The sequence below is a fragment of the Vulpes vulpes genome, chromosome 10, assembly GCF_048418805.1.
Source record: "Vulpes vulpes isolate BD-2025 chromosome 10, VulVul3, whole genome shotgun sequence".
Classification (NCBI taxonomy): Eukaryota; Metazoa; Chordata; class Mammalia; order Carnivora; family Canidae; genus Vulpes; species Vulpes vulpes.
In genome coordinates this window covers 48,284,741-48,307,695 of record NC_132789.1, presented here as the reverse complement: position 1 = coordinate 48,307,695, position 22,955 = coordinate 48,284,741, and the positions used below count along the sequence as shown (strand labels likewise).

At 35.9% G+C, this 22,955-nt stretch overlaps 2 protein-coding genes across 6 annotated transcripts in view; one reads left to right on the top strand and one right to left on the bottom strand.

Annotated features, from left to right (window-relative positions):
* FAF1 (Fas associated factor 1) overlaps positions 1-22,955 on the bottom strand; it is a 461,294-nt gene that overhangs the window by 251,503 nt on the left and 186,836 nt on the right. For all 5 annotated transcript variants that reach the window (XM_025991860.2, XM_025991862.2, XM_025991861.2 and 2 more), the window contains one exon: positions 14,406-14,497. In XM_025991860.2, coding sequence (XP_025847645.2) covers positions 14,406-14,497 — 92 coding nt within the window. The remainder of the gene's footprint in view (positions 1-14,405; positions 14,498-22,955) is intronic.
* Positions 15,744-17,331, top strand: LOC112914735 (mitotic-spindle organizing protein 1-like). Its single transcript, XM_072724021.1, has one exon. The coding sequence runs from the start codon at positions 16,362-16,364 to the stop codon at positions 16,653-16,655; it is 294 nt and encodes a 97-aa protein (XP_072580122.1). The 5' UTR covers positions 15,744-16,361; the 3' UTR covers positions 16,656-17,331.

The window sequence follows — 22,955 nt, the reverse complement described above, 5'->3', positions numbered from 1 at the left end:
GTTTAAGCCACCCAGTCTATGGTATTTTGTTATAGCAGCCTAAGCTGACTAATGTAAGGGCTTTTTAGAGTTTCTGCATTCATAGTAGCATGTAAACAGCTGCTATCAATTGAACACAAGCTTCTACATGGATATGAACCATATATATAATATTTTATATTTTAATATGTATATTTTTGATATATTAATTTTAACATTTATATGATATATAAGTGGATGATATACCCAAATTTTAATATTTATATTAAATCATATTAATATTTATATATAATATATAATGGATATGATATACCCAAATTTTGTATATATATGTGTGTATTATACATATATATCTCCAAATTAAAATCTCACTCATTAAAATCCATGGTAGAAAACAACATGCTTTTGTCAAAACTCATATAACTGGGAGAAACAAGAAATATGCATTTTTGGTTGGGGTATGGGCAAAATGGGTTAAAGGGAGTAAGAGATACAGGCATCCAGTTATGTAATGAAAAACAGAAATAAAAAGAACAGTGTAAGGAACATAGTCATTGATATTATAATAGCATTGTATGGTGACAGATTGTAGCTACACTTCAGGGGAGCAAAACATAATGTATAAACTTATGGAATCACTATACTGCACACCCTGAAACTAATGTAACATCGTGTATCAACTACACTCAAATAAAATTTTTTTAATTGTAAATAAATTTGTAAAAAACAACTGTGCACTTATTGTATGTAAATTATCTCTATAAAAATATAGACCATAAAAATATACTTGAACAATCTGATAGTTACCATTCTTAAAATTAAATGGGTCCCAATTTTTTTTTAAGATTTTTAAAATTTATTTGAGATAGGGAGAGACAACATGAGTGGGGGTGGGGGGAGTGCAGAAGGAAAAGCAGGCTCCCTGCTGAGCAGGGAATCCAACAAGGTGCTCAATCCCAAAACAGCAGGATCATGACCCAAGGGGATGGCAGATGCTTAACCAACTGAGCTACCCAGCCATCCCTGGGTCCCATATTCTTAATTTCAAAAATACAACATGTTTTTTTAATCAATGTAAATGGAAACCATGGATTTGTTGCCACTGCTAGTTAATAATACTATATGTCCAGTGACACATGGTTTGTTGACAGTGAAATCAAACTTCTCAAATCAATGTTGTGTATGTACTTACATACACACCAATACAGGTATCAAAAATATCTCCTGCTTCATTCCTGCTATGTATGCTATTTCTTTTCTTATAATAGATATTTAAAACAAAAATATCATTGTAAAATAATAGGCTTAAGGGGTTCATTTCCAGTAGATTTTATTTCTTAAAATATGACCTGAATTTGAAACAAAAACAGTAATTTCTTTCAAATTACTGTGAGTTTTTATTAGAAAAATGTAAATAATAATCTTGGAATATGCTATTGCATTTTCCACTAATATTTTATATCTTTCCAAAAGGTCTCTTTTTTGTTTCTGGGAATATTTTATAACCTACAATGATCTTTTCATCCTTTCAGATATATCAAGATTTTAAATTAAAAAGCATCACACATGGCAATTTAAATTTCCATTCTAAACTTAAAGAGTCATATGAGCTCTTGTCAACAAAAGACCAAATTTACTATAATTATGGATTATTTACACTAAAACAAAATAAGAAATCAATATGTAAATGTAATGTTTGTTGTAGCTAATGCAGCCAGCAATGACAGATTAGGTTCAAATAGCAATCAGTTTGGAAATCTGGCACATATGTAAATGAGTTAGGGACTTGATGTTTACATTTGACTGTATTTCATTCAGGATTTTTAAATTATCTCAGGAACACCATAAAAATAAAATGTTAATCTTTCAACTATAAATACAACTTGAGCCCTCATCGTAACTGAAGCTAGGCTTTGCTCCTGTCCAGCTAAACTAACATGATACTAATAACTCTGAGCTACAGATTACATCATTCTTAATTAACACTCTGCTACAGTTGTTAACATCCTCCAAGACACACCATGTTATCATCACCACAAGTTCTGTAACAATCTTAAAACCACGTTTAACGAAGGCTGGCCTCTTACTCTGCAGCTACTTTTAATTGCTTTTTTTGCTGGCAATTAAATATGTCTAGATAAACAAACATTTGGTTTCACATAATTCTTAATAACATTTTTCACGATAATTTCAAGTTCAGGTGTCTTTATGTCTATAATTACTGTTTATCAATATAGTGATATACTGGATACAGCAAACTGTATTAACCAAAGTATATAAGATTAATCAAAATGTGGTAATTAGTGGTGATAGTGATATATTGTGATCTATCAAGTAGTTTATAGCAAAACTGTCAAAACATAATTCTATCCATGTAGACAAAATGGAAAAAAGCAAAAAAAATTATGTTTACAGATGTATTGATTTTTGTTTCATGAATTAGTGACCAAGACTCTGACTCTTCATTAAATCAACTATAGAGAATACCTGCAATTCCTTTTCAAAGTGTGATGTTAACAAGCTAATCTCAGTAGTCACCAACCTATCAATAGGCAGTAAACTGTATAAATGGGTTTGGTACATCAATCCAATTAGATGTGTTGTGAACTCCATCAATGCTTTAATTGGAGACAAGTTTCTTCTTTCATTCAGGATGCATAACTTCAGGGAAATATCCTCTTCTTAAAATGAGCCACTTTTCAGTAACCCCTTATTAAGAAACATTTACAAACCTATATTTCCTAATTTTACTTTTATAAACTCTAATAATGATACTTGCTAGAATTAAATTCAACTTGAACAGTTGTCACAATAATGTGCCAGAAACACTGCTGACGTTCATTTATTCTCGAAAAATGATGAGTTACTTTAAAGAATGATATATCAAGCAGCACCTGGATGGCTCAGTAATTGAGCATCTGCCTTTGGCTTAGGTTGTGATCCCAGGGTCCTAGGATGGAATCCCGCATTGGGCTCCCCATAGGGAGCCCGCTTCTCCCTCTGCATATATCTCTGCCTCTCTCTCTGTGTGTCTCTCATGAATTAAAAAAAAAAAAAAGGGATCCCTGGGTGGCGGAGCGGTTTGGCGCCTGCCTTTGGCCCAGGGCGCGATCCTGGAGACCCGGGATCGAATCCCACGTCGGGCTCCCAGTGCATGGAGCCTGCTTCTCCCTCTGCCTGTGTCTCTGCCTCTCTCTCTCTCTCTCTGTATGACTATCATAAATAAATAATAAAAAAAAATTTTTTTTAAAAAGATATATCAAATAGATATCAATTATAATGATTACAATACTAGTAAAATATTTTCACAGGTAACTATCCTTTGTAAAAACAACAACAAAAAAGTTATTTTGTAAAACATTTTGGAAGAAAAAATTAATTGACTCATTCAGAACATTTACTTACATACATGAAGTTTTCAGAAAACTGTCACATATAGGCCATTTAAAGTCTCTCTCTCTCCACTACACTGCTAAAATCTCATGAATGCTGATCAATAAAAAGCCACCATGATGAAGACATACTCAGGGGCACCCAGCTGGCTCAGTCACTTAAACATCTGCCTTCAGCTCAGGTCATGACCCATAGTCCTGGGATCAAGCCCCACTCATCTGGCTCCCCCTCAGAAGGCAGACTGCTCAGAAGACAGTTTCTCCCTCTGCCCTTCCTTCTGCTGGTGCTCTCTAGAGTGCTCTCTTAAATGAAGAAATAAAATCTATAAATAGATAGATAGAGAGATAGAGAGATAAAGAGATAGATAGATAGATAGATAGATAGATAGATAGATAGATAGATAACACATTCCTAGAACACCATTTCAAATGACATCTCTCAGCAAATTATTTAAAAGTTAAACTCTATTGTGTTTCTTTTTCCTAGTTTGAAAATAAAAATATTTAGCCAAAAACTCCCCCATTGAAAGCTGTTTGTCTCTTCCTAAAAGAGCTGCATCACTTTGTCTTATCCATTTAAAGGATTTTTTGAATGTCTACTTTACATGTGAATTAGGTTGAAATGAGACTCTATGTTGAGGATCATATTCTCTCTAACCTTTTGAACAGTGTTCAGAAGCACTATAAAGAATGTTTTGGAGTTAAGAATTCTATGACAGCCAAGTCCTGGCTCATCCATTAACTAGCCCTGTGACCTGCCCAATGCTCACATGTGCTCTTATTTAATCACATTACTTCTCTCCAAAGCCCTAGTAGGCCAAAATTATCAACCTGAATATTCTGGGTAAAGAAGCCAAGGCCTAGACTATTTAAGTTCTCCTTTCTGTACCTTAGTTCTTCCAATCATAAAATGGGACTGGATTAGATGATTGCTTTAGCTCCTTCCAAAGAGGATATTCTTGAGCTTTCCTCTCATTCTAAGTCAGAGCTCTTATAGATGTGACTCTTCTTGTACTAAGGAAATATACCAAAAACGGAAATAGTAGGATACATCCCAAGAGTGAGAAACATTACAAGAAGTAAAACTGTGCAGATTGTTAGGTGTTGGGGAAATAGAAGTAGGATGAGAGTTATTTGGAGGCATTTTCAGAATTTCCTTCAAATAATTGAATCCCACAAATTATCTTTCTTACTTTGGGTAATGGAGGTACATGAGTGTCTAGGAAGGTCTCGGTACTGGGTGGGAAAGACTGGAATGAGAAAGAAAAAAGGGGGATCCCTGGGTGGCTCAGTGGTTTGACACCTGCTTTTGGCCCAGAGTGCGATCCTGGAGTCCTGGGATCGAGTGCCACGTCGGGCTCCTGGCATGGAGCCTGCTTCTTCCTCTGCCTGTGTCTCTGCCTCTCTCTCTCTGTCTCTCTATCATAAATAAATAAATCTTTTTTAAAAAGAGAGAGAAAGAAAAAGGTATATGATGTTTACATGAGTATCAATACACCTCTTAACTAGAACCAAGGCTAGGAGCACAGGTGGATACTTATTACCACAACTGCTGGATGGTTACAAGGAGCTAGAGACAGAAGAGGAATACTTCAATCTTTCCCTTATCATACCATGCCTAATGGGTATGGTGAAGCACATATCAAATGTGGAGTTAGAGACGTCAAGGATCCTGAGAAGAATGTTTCATATGCTTTTCTTCAAACTTCTGCCTATGCACATAAGGAGTATACTACTTCTGCCCATGCCACTTCTTCACACAAAGGATGTCTTAGTAAGAAAATTTACAGCATTTCCCCCTAATCTAAACTTGTTTCTCCCAGAGAAAAGACAAGAGACTATTGCAATTATTCACAAGGTCACACTGTACTAGGTTACACTTCACAGAAGGCAGAGACTAAAAACCAGCTTCTCTTTCACTTTTTACAGCCTAGTGCACTGAATTCCCTCCCACTTCTTATCCTCTGTGGTAGATACATCTGAACAAAGCTTGTCATTCATTCCTACTGTGACTGAGTTGGTGATGCAAGGCCTACTGTACCAGGCTATCAGGTTCTGAAGACCCAGTCATAACTTTTTCTATAGGCTACCTGAGTACCTGGGTCCTAAGATTTAGATTTGCAGTGAAAGGTAAAAGACTCTACCCAGGATTCAAGTCTAAACCACATGTTCTATTGGATGCTTGTCTGGCCATTAAAGCAGTTTTGTTTTCTAATTTAAATACTAATTTTTATGAGTATAGTCCACTGATTAGAACCCTAGAGGAAAGGAAGAATGAGTGGCACCACAGATGCCTAAGAATCTAGAAGAATCTCTATTTTCTGGTAGTATCTGAAGCCCAAGCAGAGGAGCGACCTGTCTATCTATGGTCTTATGGTGATTCTGTGACACAGCTGGGGCTACAACTCAGACATCTTGACTCATTACTCCTTAGTTCCTTCCACAGCACCCAATGGAAAATATAATACCCTACTCCTGCTTAATTCAAGACTACCATCACCAGCTTTCCCACCAATGGTTTCTCCAAGGATAAAAAAAAAAAAGTGAGCCATATATATTAACACCAGTAGTATATTCAACTCACAAGAGTCCAAATTAGCACCCTGGACTTACCCTTGCTTATACAATAGCAATTAATTCAAAAATATAGTTAACAGCAACTTCATGACTCAAACACAAGAAGACCATATGCTTGAATGCATGACCAGAGCTCAAAACACATTCACAGAAGTCATTAAAATATTAACTGGAGCCATCCTCCCAGTATAAAAGGTCAAAGTTCAATAGCAAGACTCAATTACTAATTGTAAAAGGGACAACTATATAAGGGATACCTTGTTCTGTCACCTTTCCATAAAATGAAGAAAATTCATATAACTAAACTGGTAGACATTTTCATCACTTATTAGAACAAGATCAAAGCAAGCTGAAAAGACTATCTTATTACCAAGACATCCTCTAAGACCTTTTCTAGCAAGTGATCACTAGTAAGACCAAATTCAAAAATATACAACCTTCTCCAATTATATTTATTAATGACCAGAAGCTTCAACACTATTTCCCTTACCTACAATACTTTTTCTTCTGCTCTTCACTTGAATGGCTTCTCAACCATTCACATTTCAGCTTAAACAGCACATCTTCAAAAAGGCTTACAACCTACAGTCACCACCCAATTCTTATCATGTCACTCTATTTCAGTTTTCTAGAAAGCATTTATTACCACCTTATATTTTTTCTTATTTTTTAAATAATTTGTTGCCTGTCGCCCCACCTCTACATATACTATATTGTAAACCCCATGAAAGCAGGTACTGTGTCACCTTGTTTCTCATTGTATCCCTAGTACAATCCCTAGAACAATAACTTAACACACTGTAAGACAGTACTCAATTGACATCTGGTAAATAAGTGAATAACTGATATCCTGCAGGAATAACATGATAGGTGGACTCTCAATTTATCTGAAAAATATTTTATGATGAATTTAACAGTTAGCAAAACAACCAGCAACCAATGGAGAGACTATGGATGCATGGAGCAAAAATCACATTCCTCAATTAGTCATGAAACTTTTCATATTCTTTACAACAAGGACTTGTTGTTAAGGGCCTTTTATGGGACTCCTGGTGGTCTCAGAGGTTGAGCGTCTGTCTTCGGTTCAGGGCGTGATCCTGGAGTCCTGGGATTGAGTCCCATACTGGGCTCCTTGCATGGAGCCTGTTTCTCCTGTCTCTGCCTCTCTCTCTCTGCCTCTCTCTGTGTTTCTCATGATTAAATAAATAAAAATATTAAAAATAAAAAAAGGCCTTGTACATACATGTTACTTCATGAGCTGAGGGGGATACTCATTAATAATGTTCTTGCTAGGGATACCTAAGTGGCTCAGCAGTTGAGCGTCTGCCTTTGGCTAAGGGCATGATCCTGGTCCTGGGATCGAGTCCCAAGCTCCCTGCAAGGAGCTTGCTTCTCCCTCTGCCTGTATCTCTGCCTCTCTCTGTGTATCTCTTATGAATAAATAAAATCTTTAAAAAAAAAAAAAAAAAAAAGAATGTTCTTGCTTTTCACAGCTCAAGATCTGGCTGAAGAAGACAGCCAACCAGAAATAATACTAAGGAAACTAGTCTCAGAGAGGAAAAATGTTGTCTGACACCAAAAAGCCAGAGTAGGGCAAATACAGAATGACTAGCCTATGTGTTCTATTAAGCCAGAGTTAATTCCATTATTCCATATTTTGATGAGAAAAACCATGAGGAACATCGGACAAAAATAAGGCTAACCTCATGCCAAGAAGTGAAGATTGTCTAGTTCATAACATTTATGAGACATTTTTAAGATCTGTTCCCTAAATATGTAATCTCTGTTCTGCATGATGCTTCATATCCCACCACTAAAACTTGACTCCTTAGCTATGGTCTTTAAGAGGCAAGTATCTTTAGGAATGTGTCATTTTACAATATTTATTCTACAAATATTTCTAAGTACCTAGTATGTTTTAAGCACTCTTTTAGCTGCCAAGGATACAGCAGCGAACAACAACAACAAAAAAGTCCCTGATTTCTTGTAGCTTTACACTGTGATGAGGAAGATGGACAAGAAATATGAATATGAATATACTGAATGTATATGAATGTAATGTATTGCAATGATAAAGAAAGATAAAGGAAGAAAGTATGACAGAGGGATATTTTAGACAGGAGGATCAAGAAAAGCCTCTCTGAGGATATGATATTTGAGTAGAGGACTACTCTAGTAGAAATGACCGAGTTGATTACTGGTGGAAGATGATTCCAGGCAGGGGAATAGGCGAATGCCCTGAAGTAGAATCACACTTAGAATTTTTAAAGAAAAGCAAGTAGGCCAGTGTGGCTGGCAAGCTATGCACCAGAAGGAGAGTAATAAGAGATGAAACGAAGAGGAAGGTCAGAATAAGATGATGCAAATTCTTTAGAGGTCAGAGAAAGGAACCTGGATTCTATTCTAAGTGTGATGAAAAGCTAGTTGAGGGGTTTGAGCAGGGTAGAAACACAATCAAGTCATGTTTTGCAAAAAAGAGCTATTGGTTCATTTAAATCTTAGTAACAGGGCAGCCCAGGTGACTCAGCGGTTTAGCGCTGCCTTCAGCCCAGGGTGTGATCCTGGACACCGGGGATGGAGTCCCACATCGGGCTCCCTGCATGGAACCTGCTTCTCCCTCTGCCCGTGTCTCTGCCTCTCCCTCTGCCCGTGTCTCTGCCTCTCTCTGTGTCGCTCATGAATAAATAAATAAAATCTTAAAATCAATCAATCAATCTTAGTAACACCATTTGAATTTGGAGATGTCATTTGAAGGTGGTAGATTAGAGACAGGGAAAAAAAGAGATCATTACATGGTAAAACTGAGAGGGGGCAAAGAAAAGTTTGCTTATTTTTATTATCTCTGGTTACAAGTTGAGATAATTTTTTCTTATACTATCTTTTTCTGGTTTTGGTATCAAGATTCTATGAGCACTATAACATAAGATAGACAGCAATCCCTCTGGGAAGAATGTATTTAAGATTGGACTATCCTATTTCATGAAGATTTAGTAAGACTTCATCATGGAAATTCTCTAGGGTAAGAGAGGAGGGAGGAATGGTATTACTCAGCCATTAGAAACGACAAATACCCACCATTTGCTTCGACGTGGATGGAACTGGAGGGTATTATGCTGAGTGAAATAAGTCAATCAGAGAAGGACAAACATTATATGGTCTCATTCATTTGGGGAATATAAAAAATAGTGAAAGGGAATAAAGGGAAAAGGAGGAAAAAAGAGTGGGAAACATCAGAAAGGGAGACAGAACATGAGAGACTCCTAACTCTGGGAAACAAACTAGGGGTGGTAGAAGAGGAGGTAGGCGGGGGTGGGGGTGACTGGGTGATGGGCACTGAGGGGGGCTTTTGATGGGATGAGCACTGGGTGTTATTCTATATGTTGGCAAATTGAACACCAATAATCTTGAAACTTCCAGCCTCAAGAATTATGAGAAATAAATATCTGTGATTTAAGCCACCCAGTCTATGGTATTTTGTTACAGTGGCTCAAGCTAAGCCACTACTGTACCCTTTTTGGCCAATAGCTCTTTTTTTGTTTTACTTTTTCAAATTTTCCCTATCTGCTGTCTCTTTCTCCTAATATTTTTAATTCTCCAGTCTCTTGTCCCTACTCATTCCTCAACTTCTTCCCTTCACAGTCAACTTTTCTGAAATAACAGTAACTCCAATTCCTCATTTCTCCCATATCCCTTAACATCTACTATAATCTGGTTCTCATGCTTATCTACCAAAAATAATCTCAACAAAGTCATCAATTAATATGCCAAACTCAATGACCTTTCAAGTAATTATCATTCTGGTGGAATACACTGCACTATTTTGCACCACTGTATACTTGTGACCAAAAATATAGGCCCTAGTACAGATTTCTAAGGATTTTCTCACTTCTAGACATACGACTTTGAATTACATATGGACATACACACCAGTGAAAAGCTCCACTGGCAACTAGGTCATGTGGGTTGATAAACAGATATTAGTGTCATCTATACATATTTGTTTACGATAGAGAGAGAGAGAGAGGCAGAGACACAGGCAGAGGGAGAAGCAGGCTCCATGCAGGGAGCCTGACGTGAGACTCAATCCCAGGTCTCCAGGATCCCGCCCTAGGCAAAAGGCAGGTGCCAAACCGCTGAGCCACCCAGAGATCCCCATCTATACATATTTGGAAAATGAAGTACTAAGAGGAGATATAAGGGAGAAGTTACAGTAGGAGAGACTGCTGAGAACAGGACTCCGAGGAACACCAACCTTTACAGCATATGAAAAAAGTAGCTTAATGAATGAATCAACCTGAGTGGCAGACAGAACACTAAAAGTGATATTTACACAAAATTTGTATAAAGAGACAAATTAAGAAAAAGCCTAATACTTTTAATGAATATTTGAGGACAGAGCTTATTTGTATTCAGTATCGGTAATCAATAAATCTTTGATAGACTAAATCTTATAATATGAAACACGTATAATTAACATGTTTTCTCTCTTTGCTAATTTTACTACGACTTATAGTTTAAAGTTTTGCCATTGAGGTACTGTTTCACCTATTAATTAGTGAAATGTGATTTATTAAAAGGTGTTTTTAAGTGATTTTTCAACTGTCCTAAAGGTTATGATTAAAAAGACTGTTCTTATATTCTCAGAAAGCTTGATACTCCATTTTCTGAAAAACACACTGTAAAATAATTCTAAATGTAATTATAGACATGCATATCATAATTTTCTGCTCTTAGTGTTTTCTTTTTTCAGAAATTGTAAATACAAAAAAAGACTCAATTATCAGGCACCCCCTAGTGGCAGTAAAATCAAGAAAAAAAATTTTAAAGGACAGGGTTTAAAATGTAGTGTTCTCCAGATATACAATTCTCCCCAAACCTTGAGGATAAAATGGTTTGTCAGTAAACAATTTAAAAGCATGCTATTTTATATCTACATTTTACTAAATGATTAAAGATACACAGAAAAAAAGTAAATCATACACTAAAATTTCATGAATATTCCTGAGAATTACAGTAAGTGAAATAATGTATATAAATGGCCCTCTTCAAAGAGTATATAACAATTACAAGATTGAAAAAAATCTTTCTGGGATCCCTGGGTGGCACAGCGGTTTGGCGCCTGCCTTTGGCCCAGGGCGCGATCCTGGAGACCCGGGATCGAATCCCACGTCGGGCTCCCGGTGCATGGAGCCTGCTTCTCCCTCTGCCTGTGTCTCTGCCTCTCTCTCTCTCTCTGTGACTATCATAAATAAATAAAAATTAAAAAAAAATCTTTCTAAATAACTGCCTCCAAAAGAGGAGGCATCTTTAGAGTAAAGTCTTGTAAATTTCTGTTGTGAATCCAAAAGCTATACTAGATGGAGAGTCACATGCAGACTTTAGAGTCAGAAGTATTTACTATTGGCCTTGAATGATCCAAAACTCTTTTATACACCTCAATTTCCTCATTTATAAAACAGACACATCAAAATCAACCTTCATCCTTGCAGGGTTATTCTAAGAATCAAATAACAGTTGAATAAAAAGGATTACTAATGGTATTTATTAGCATAAACAAATCATTTTAATTATTGTGCTTTGTAATTTATACCACTCCTGCTACTGAATTTTTACAACCACTTTGACACTAAAAACAATGCTTCCCATTTTATAATAAATGAAACATCTAGGGTCCCTGTTAAAACGAGGGAGTAATCCAGGATTTTTCTTATTATACTTATACCTTGGCATCCTTTGTCTGGAGAGATATATTATAATCATAATACTTTACTGACTTGGTTATAATAAATTCTGTTTAGGAGTGACACTATAATACCAGTGTTGTCTAATTCATTTAGAGAAGATAGATACTTAATAATGAAAAAAACCTAATGTTTGCCAATGCACTGGAATTGCAATGGCAGAATCCAGCAGCAGGACCTCATCATAGTTCTGCACTGCAGCTAACAAGCAGGTTATTATCCAACTCCCCTCCATTTTCCAGGATAAGTTGACTCATCTCAGAGAAAAATAAGCAATAAAACCAATTAAACATCAAGCCAACGCCACCTAAATAAAATATATCATTTCTTCAAAATCCCTAAATTTGAGATGAAGAAAGGGATGGGATATATGTATGTATGTGTGTGTGTGTATACATATATGTGTACACACATACGTATATATATATTTCAGTAGGACATTGTTTTTATATTCTACTATATGGTTAAGATGTTGAAAATTTATTTTCATTTGTTGAAACAAAAACGTAAAAAGCACAAGTTGAAAATAATTATAACCATTAGCATTTAAGGTTCTGCATGGATTTTGTCTCCCATGAAATCAAAATTCAGATATACATCACCAAAAAAAAAAAAAAAAGGGAAAATGATCCCTAGTTTTATAGAAAAATATATTAAATTGATACACTAAAAGAAAAACAACTTGGATTTTAGTTATTTTTTAATAAAATGTGCATTAACATGATTTTTCACTAAGGGGAATTTCTACATGTCCCTTCTTCCCTTTTATGTCTTCTGTTTGACTTTGAATTTTTGGTCTTACTGTTCCAACAAAGAGAACATAATCAATTTAACTTGGTAAAAATCCATTAAGCCAGGCTGGAAAATGGTGGCAAAGTAGAAGGACCCTAGGCTTGCCTTATCCCAGAAACACAACTAGATAATCATCAAATCATCCTAAATACCCCAGAAATTCATCTGAAAACTGGCAGAACAAACTGCTTTGGTACAAGCCAAATTTAATTTTTTTGCTACTATTTACCTGTAATGTCATGATCTATAATACGAAATACACATTTGGTCTTCCCCACACAAGAGCTGCCTAAAACCCTTGGAATTTTCTAAATGATAAGAGTGATTTAGGTGACGGAGCTTTTTATCTGCGACAAGCCCCTTTCAGCCACACCTGAGTTTGTTAATGAGTTCCTGACTTTGAGAAAAAACCCTCAGGATAGGGGAAGGAGGGACTGGTTGCCAGGGAAAGCAAGCAAGAGATTAGAGGGTTGGAGCTTTCAGTTACCTGCATTCTCCCTGCCTCCACATTTGTAGGGAGGGCAGAGGAGCGGGAGGTTGAGTTAATCATTAGTAGCCAATAATTTAGTTAATTGTGCCTATGTAATAAAGCCTCTATAAAAAACCCTAGCTGAAAGGTTTTGAAGAGCTTCCAAGTTGGTGAACAAGAATGCATCTATGTGCTGTGAGGGTGGCACACCCCCAAACTTTATAGGGACAGAAGTTCTGTGCTCAAGACACTTTCAGATCTTGTCCTATAGATCTGTTCATCTGGCTGCTCATTTATATTCCTTACAATATGTTTTGTAATACATTGGTTAATAGTAAGTAGAGTACTTTCCTGAGTTCTGTGAGCTCTTCTAGCAAATCATCAAACCCAAGAAGGGGTTTGTGGGAACATCCAATGTACAGCCAGTTGTTCAGAAGCACAGGAGACAATCTACACTTGAAATGGTGTCTGATGTGGGAGCAGTCTTATGGAACTAAGCCCTGAATTTACGGGATTATATGCTATCTTCAGGTAGACAGTATCAGAATTTATTTAAACTGTAGTACATCAAGCTGGTATTGAAGAATTGCCTGATGTTGGGAAAAAGAACCTAACACATTTGGTAGTCAGAAGTGTTCTGTGAGTAGTGTAGTAGAGAAAAAAAAACAAAACAACAAACAGGATTTTTTTTCCCCTTCTACTACATAAAGATACTTGATATGTGGTAGGAAAAGTTTGACAATTTCCCAAGTTAAGGCACACAGATCTATCTACTACACAAAATCATCAAGTAGTATTAAAAAAGAGGTAAATGTGTATAAAAACTATGAAATTCTAAAAACAACTTAAACATAGTTCTGGAATAATATTGTACTCAAAAAAATTATTACTCTATTACCAGCATCATTTACTTTATAGATTAGTTTGCCTCACCTAGCAATGTCATATATAATTTAATGTTAAAATCATTTAATCATTCTATAAATGTCCTGAGGTTCACTGTGAATGAAAAAAAGAACGAGATACTTTATTCCAAAAAGAGATAAAATCTTAATAAAAATGTATCAGTGCCTTTCCAGCTTTAACCTGCAGTGCCTAATGAATTTTCCTCAAATGTATGCCTTCTTTAGCCATGGGAGAAGCTTGAGTTCCATTTACTCAATCTCTTCCTTCCAACATTAATTAGTCTTTCCCCTTCAAACAAAACAGTATCATTTTTGACTATTTTTGCCTTAATGGAGTTTTGCTAAAGATTTTCTTTGTAAAAAAAAATTCCACCACTGAAATCAAACTATCCAAACCAAATAATCTGAAATTTTATATAGTTAATAGTTGTTGGTAAATTAAAGCTTCAAGATTTTTATTTGATCTCATTTTGGTATTTACATACAGCTTAAAGCAACTTAACAATCAAGCTTTTCATGTCAGATTCCCAGGAAAAAGTAAACACCTTACCCAGCATGACTAGATGATGAAGGTGGTGGCAAGTCTGGTGTAAGGACATAAAGACTGTTGTTTTTTGGCAAATGTAGCGATTTTAAGACCGTCTGAAAAAGAAAAATTAAAAACAAAAAAATGACTGCTGATTGTACATTATTCATTTTTTCCCTAAAGTTCTTAAGTTTTTTCAATATTGTAGTTCACTTTTTGAAAACTGACAATTTCCTAAGCAGAATATTGCAGAACTAATGAAAGCAAGTAACTTATTTCTCCTATATATATATATATATATATATATATATCATAAATAAGCATAAATATGAACATTAAAAATAAAACATATCCTTTAGCTCATGATGAGAGATAAATAGATAACACAGTTAAGAATCACTAATTTCTTCATTGAAGAAGTATATCCTTGAAACTAATATGCACTTTGTCCCAGGATCATTAGAGCAAAAATTAGCAATGTAGGTTTTCAGAGATCATAAGACCTAGAAAAGATCATAGTGAGTACCTCAACCCAATGACTTTATACATGAAGAGATGAAGCCTGAAAAGGAAAGTAACTTGGATGAGGTCTCTAGTAAGTATTACCTAGGTCACTCAACTTTTACTCCAGAGAAAACTCTTACTCCAGAGAATTTTTGTTGTTGTTAAAATGATTCATCCAGGGTGAATAAACTACCCTTGGGGTATATCAAAACTACATCTTGAAAACCATACAAAAATTCAGTAAATTTTGTGGCTGTAAAATTCCTGCATACCTTTCAAACTTCTAACTCGATGGTAAATACTAACATAGTTCAAACTTTTTTTTTAAGCTGGGGTGGAGCCCAACAATGGGGCTCATGACCCAAACTCATGACCCTGAGATCAAGACCTGAGCTAAGATTAAGAACTAAACAATATCTGACTGCACCACCCAGGCGCCCCTCAAACTTTTTTTGACAGAAAAATGCATTAAGAAACACATTTTACATCTTTATATCATAATCCAGGAGAGCAACTTTGAGAGCAACTTTGTGCAGGTGTGGAGTCCCAGAACCCCCTGACACGGGCCCTGGACTTGAGTCCTGACCTCCTGACTCGGGGAACCCCTGCTTTGCCTACTTCTGACCATTTGCCCATAACGTTCATATCCTGGGATTCTGGATCAACCCCACACACACCCCTCCATGCCTCTAGACCTTTAGCTTCTCTATGGACCCTGGCCTCCAATTCCCTTGGTTCATTTTCACTTCACACCCGGATAGCTCAACCTCTGACCCCAGGATATCTGAACCCGGACTTGGTGTTTAATACACTTGGTTCATGACCCCTAAAAAAAAAAAAAAAAAAAAAAAAAAAATTGGCCATTTAAGTTTAATAGTAAAAGACTGGTTAATGATAACAATGCATCGTAAAACCTTCAGAAGGAAAGGAGAATGTTTTGTGGACCATTTGTTTTTTTTTTTTTTTTGTGCGTGTGTGGCAGTTTTAAGTTATTAGTTTTTAAAATCAGTACTTTTTAATGGAAACAACTTGACCAAAAATCTGTCACAGAATTTTGAGACCCATTAAAACAAAAGTTTAATGAGAAAAAAAAAAAAAAAAAAATATTTATTCAATAGATATTTACTGACCCACCTACTCTGTGCCAGGACTACTCCACACACTGTGCATATAGCGGTGAACAGAATAGTTTAAATCTCCTAATCTTATATAGAGCTTTACATTTTAGTAGGATTAATAAAGTTATCTAAATAGCTGAATATTAAAAAGTGATGATTTTTTGGACTAAAGATAGATCAGGGAAGGAGGGGTGATAAATATGGAGGTGGGAAGTTATGTCATTTTAAACTTGGTGATCAGGGGAGAGCTCACTTGAAGAATGTGACATCTGAGTAAAGACTTAAAGGGTGATGAAACAAATCATGAGACTATACAGATAAAGAATATTTCACGCAAAGGAAACACAACCAGCACAAAATGTACTTAAAGAACAACAAGAAGCTTCTCCCGCCTCCCTCGGCCTCCGCCATGGCGAGCAGCAGCGGTGCCGGGGCGGCGGCGGCAGCGGCGGCGAACCTCAACGCGGTGAGGGAGACCATGGACGTTCTGCTGGAAATTTCAATAATTCTGAATACTGGCTTAGATATGGAAACTTTGTCTATTTGTGTACGGCTTTGTGAACAAGGAATTAACCCAGAAGCTTTATCGTCGGTTATTAAGGAACTTCGCAAGGCCACTGAAACACTAAAGGCTGCTGAAAATACAAGCTGACTTTCTGGAGAAATCCTAATGAGATATGTCAAGCTCTTCAAGAGGATTTGAAGATTGCATTGTAGTCAAGAATGTACAATGAAATTACTGCATGCAGCAGTGTAGAAACATTTTCCTTTTTAAAAGAATTATAAAACCATAGCTTTATAAATCAGTGGAAAATGGCTTACAGAGAGAACTATCAGATGTGTTTACATCACATCTTACTTTTTTTTAACAGCTCTAATGCATTGGCATTGCTGTATTCATATTTATGTATTCCTTATTTATAGCTCTGATAGCTTTAATTTTCTAAGCAGTCTGTCTATCAGATGTGCACATCTGCTGTGCCTGGTTGAAGTATAGTGGAACCCATCAGAAGTAATGTAGTAGTTATGACTTGTTGACATTTCCATTATAAAATTTAATTTTGAATTGTTTATGCAAAATAACCATAGATTTGTGTTGTATTGGGCTAAAAGTTGACAGAATTTCAGCCACCATTTATGAATTTTGATTTAGACTTACAACATATCAGAATCTGTTATAAGAGCACAGAAATTTGCAATGATTTGTTCTAATCTGCTCTTCTTTAACACAGAATATTTAGTTTTTTAAACATAAAAGTTTATCTGTCACTTAGCAGTATGAACCAGATTGTTTTTGCATTGATTAAAAAATAAAACTTAGAAACTTAGATTTAAAAGTGGTAGTGCTTAGTATTGTCATTTGAATGAATCATTTAAATTTAATGAAAATATTGACAATATTTTTCTTTGAGTTTTGTACTCTACATATGACAACCTAAAAAAAATACATAATGAAACATTTCTGACATGCAAAATTCTTTGAAGTTTATTACATAAAAATAGTTTGAGTGCTTATCTAATAAATCCCTAAATAGGAAATCTCTTTCAACAAATACGATATTTTCTGAAGGAATAAATTTCCAGCCATTAAACAAAAGCTAAATAATCAAGTATTCTGTATCAGGGATTACAAGTATTCCTTTCTAAGGTCACTTTGTCATTATTTTTTCCCTTAAAACTTTTAACTAATCAAAGTGGTGGTTCAAAGTAAATTTTAGAAAATGTAGGATAGTGTTAATTCTGTTCCTGTAGCAGAATCTTATTGGAATATTTTTCCCAAGGCTGATAGGATTTTAATCTGATTTTATTTTAGATTTTGTTAGCTTCCATTTAAATGATAGTATAAGCATTTACTCTTAAGCAGCATTTTTTTGTTCTTCAGACAAAGTAACACTAATATTTAAGTGACAACCTTCTGCACTATTATAAAAATCTAGTCTTGATTATTTTGACTGTAAGCACCTAGAATCTTTACCAAGGGCACTAGAAAGGTGTATTATTGGCAGACTTGGTTGGGAAACAATAACGACTTGTGATAAGTCATTTATTTGATAGTAAATACTGCAGATCCTGCATGTTGTTACTCATAAAATCATAAAGACATTTTTGTCAAGCTCCAAAATCGGTATATACTCTTAGGCCACAAGAGTTAATAGTTTTATTTATGGTTTTGTAGATTAAGTTATTTATGTTTGATACAGAGCAGGAAAATATATTGAGAAGGCCTATGGTTACAGAGAACTTCAAGTGTTACATTTAAATGTAAACATATATTTTTAATGCATGCTTAAGTACTATTTAACAAAATCAAAACAAATTGTAATACAATTGGCAGTGTTATGCATGTTGTCAGTGACAGAAATAAAACCATTTTGGTGATAAAGAAAAAAGAAAAGAACAAGAAGTCCATTGTCACTGAAGTCAAATGAGCACTGGCAGAGATAGGTCAGAGAGAGAACATTCATGGTAGGGACAAGAAATGTGTTGAGCTACAAGCTCTGACTTTTACTCTGAATGAAATAAGAAATTATTAGAGTGACATGATTAGATTCACATTTAAAAAGAATCACTTTGTCAGCTATGTTGAAAACAGATGGAAAGGGACTGGCAGAGGAGGGCAGAAGCACAGAGAAGGCTAATGGAATATACTAAGATAAGGGTGATAATGGCTTATGTCTGTGTGATGCAAAATAAAAGTGATGCAGTAAAAGTGATGCAAAATAGCTGGATTCTGGATATATTTTGAAGACAGTGTCAAAAGAATTTCTTGACACACTGGATATATGTTATGAGAGAAAGGAGTTGGCAATAGGCCTAAAGATTTTAGACTAAACTGGAAGGATTAAGTTACTATCAATTAAAATGGGAAAGACCGAGGATAAGGACTTCCATTTCAGGCAGGTAATACACATTTTCAAATGTATATTAGGCATTTAACTGGAGAAAATAAGCAGCTGGATATATCAATCTGGAATTCAGGGAACAAGTCCAGGGTGGAGATATAAAGATATAAAATTGTGCATATAGGTGCACTTAAAAGTCATTACGCTGGATAAGATCACCACTGAATTTAGTAATGTGGTCACTTCACTGGTGACTTTGACAAGAACACTAGCAGTTCTCTGTTTAGACAGGACTCAGGAGACATGGGGAGAAATGGATTAGAGATAAGAAATATAAACAACTCTTTAGGGAAAGTTTTGTTATGAAGAAGACTAGAGGAATGGAGTGACTGCTGGAAGGGGAAGCAGGATCAAATATTGATGATACAGGAAACACAGGGAAGAATTAAGAGTAAAGTTCTTGAGTAGGCCAGAGGAGATAAAGAATATAATCCAAAGCAAACATGGAGGGTTGGTCTTTGAAAAGAGACTGGATAGACCATTTAGAGTAACAAAAGAAGAGTATGTATAAAATGCAGTTAAATAAACAGAGACCAAGGTGGGAGCTTATAGAAATTTTCCTGTATTGCCTTTATTTTGTTAGTGAAACAAAACAGGAAGTCAAGTTATCAGCTGAGAGTGACAATGAGGGAGAGGTGCTTTAAAGGTTTGAAGAGACGATAAGTGTAACATAACCATTTAGGAGTGTGGATAAACCAGGTAAATACAGTGATTGCCTAGCAACATTAAAGGACTCTCTAAAGATCATAATTATGAATTTAAAGATACACCAACACCATAATTTTGTTTTTCTACAGCCACATTTAGCTGTAAGGCACAGAACAGGTGGAGTTGGATTTATCAAAAATATGGATTTTTTTTGTCATTCAGGATCCATAAAGCAAGAGTTGAGACTATGCACAAGAAAGTGAGTATAATGATTAACTGTGGGATTTAATCCACTGTCAGGAATAGAGGACATGAAGAAGGTAGTGGCATGAACAGATGGCAGAAACAATGGATTGGGAAGATTGGAGGCCTAGATATGTGGAGGCCGAGAAAAATCAAGGCCATTCCACCTCAAGTTTAGCATTAGCACAAGTACAGCCATCTTAGGTCCCTGTGAACAAGAGCTGAACTTTATAGGAAAAACTGCAGAATGTCCTCAATGTCCTTGCAGGGAATTCCACATCAGAAAGACAACAGAGCTCTGAAATGCCCTCGGCAGAGAATCCCCTATCAGAAAGACAACAGAATCCACACCCGCGGTAGAAAGTCCCATATTAGAATGAGAACAGAGCTCAATGCCCTTCAAAGCCCCATATCAAAATGTAAACAGAACTTGAGAAATTCCTCCATCCCTTCTGAAAATCCCCTAGACCAGCCTATAAAAAACCCAGCTGTAACCCACTTCGGGGTCCAAGTCCCTGCTCCACTGTGTCACTTCACTTCAGGGTCCAAGTCCCTGCTCCGCTGTGTCCGGTATACTTGGACCCAAGCTCAAGCTTGCAAATAAACCCTCATGCGCTTGCATCGGTGTCGGCTCCTTGGTGGATTCTTGGATTCGCAATCTTGGGCACAACAGATAGTGCTGAAGGATTGGTGAAGTCAAGATGCCAAAGAAAATGAACTAGAAAGATAAGAAATGGTAAACAAGAAATGGAAGCCTGAAATTAAGATTTGAGAATTATAATTAAATGATAGAACCATGGGAAGATATAGCTGATACAGAGTGAAGAAAAAAATTTCTGTAGGAAAGAAATTCAAGAAACTAAGAGGCCAAGGTATTAGAATTACCACTTACAAAGATTTTAAACTAAGAATTAAGACAGCAATTATAGACCAGGACTTAAAAATCATCAGGAAATGAGGGGAGATGACCTCAATAAGTAGGTGATGACCTTTTGACATGAAATTCAAAGCTACAGATCTTTAGAGAGGAAGAAGGACTGATAAAGGTCTGGAAGTGGAAGAGATGTACAATAAGGATACATATTTTACCAGATAGTCCAGTGGTATGATAGCTGCTAAAGAAAAGCAATTAACACAGAGAAGCCTATAGAGAAACAACGTCCTCCAGAAGGCAGGTTTTAATCAAAGGAAGATGGTGAAGCGAGCATGCAGGGAAGAGGTTGACAACAGAAGGAATTTGGCTAGTGATAAAATTAGTTCCACAGAAGTAGCGAACAGATTTCAGGTATTGTAGATGAAAAAGGATAGAGATAGAGATGGCCTGTGCAGAAACTATGGAAATTCGAGTGAGGGGTGATATGAGAAACTTCAACTCCTTGCAGTGACTGGTGTAAACAGTGGGCAAGGATGTAATCAAATCAGTCCTGGTTTAATCAAATAATAATATCAAGGCTGATAGTGTTGGAATGCAAGGTGTAGTAAATATCTAGGAATCTCTGTTAACCCCACAGATGGAAGTAGAGACAGGGGCTGATCTCACCCAAGCACAGAGTATGAGGAACTCATTCTTGATCCCCCCACAAGAAGGTCCATCTTACTAGGTACACAGTCTTACTCCAAGGACACTGGGACTTAGTATGACCCATATTAGCTATATGTTAAATAAAATACTTAACCTTATTACTTGCAATATACTCTGACATCTTCTATTTCTTCTTTTTTTTTAATGCTGGCTACAACCCACTCAGTTCACTTCACAACTTATTAATGGTTTGTAACTCATGATCTACAAAAATACTGTAGTGGGCTTTACTCATAACTTCACCTTTAAGTTCCGAATCTTTTTTTTTAAGTCCCGAATCTTTATGTCAATGTGTATAAGTCTTTTTGAAACTGATCTGTGTTACCTCTACAGAGTTAAGAGTTAACATGCAAACAAAACACACACACACACACACGCACACACACGCACACACACACACACACACACACACATATATATATATATATATATATATATACACATAGAAAAATTATTTTTACCTTTCTACTTTTCATTATTTTACTTGGTGGATTACTGATAAATGTTTACTCTTACCACTTGACCAAATCACTACTGTCCTTTTGCCATGCCACCACCCAAAGATTTTCCACTAAATCTCCCCCAAATCACATACAGTGTGACTTTCTTTAAGTCATTCATTCATTCATTCTATAAACATTTACTCCAATTCATGGAGATTGCTGGGATGGGAACCTAATTTTACACAGAAGCCTGTTAGAAAAAGTAATGTTTAAACTGAAATTTGAAGGATGAAATAGAGCCATCCATGTGAAGAACTGGAAGTAAATCATTCCAAGCAGTTGAAGGTACAGGTAGACTTGGGTCTATTAGAAAAATTAAAAAGGGTTTTCTATGGTTGCATCATGGAGAGTGAGGGTAAGAAAGGCTGAAGATGAGGTTGTAGAGGTGAACAGTGGGTAAATAATAAAATGCTTTTCGAATGATGGTGAGTAGCTTGAATTTTATTCAAAGTGCAACAAAACACAGGAGAGTGATATAATTCAATTTATGTGCTTTTTTAAAAGACCATTCTGGCTGCTTGCAGAGAATGTAAGGATGAACCCAAGAAAGGAAGCTGGAAAACAATCATGAAGCTGTTACACTGGTATGGACAAAAGATGCTAATGGCCTTGATTTAGGCAACACAATAAAAATACTGAAAAGTGACTATAGTTGAGATATATTTGGAGATAGAAGCTATAGGACTTACCAAAGGATTAAGTGTTGTTTGAAATGGGAAAAGACGGGATGCCCATATTTTTGGATTCAGCAGTGGCTATACAGTGCTACTGTTTATTGGGAAGAAACTGGTAGAGAAATGGCATGGGAAGGAAAACCAAGAGGTCCATTTTAAACTTTCTAACTTAAAGATGTCATAAGGCATACAAGTACAAAAGTGAATTACCAATTTGGATACATGAATTCACAGAAGTATAACCTGGAAATATAAATTTTGGAGCAATCAGAAAATTAATGGCATTGGAATAGCAGAAATCACCTTAGGAAAAGAGTACACAGAAATAAGTGAAAATATTGTTGGTAACAAAAGACTATGTTTAAATGTTAGAACAGATAGCTTTAAGAACATTTTCAA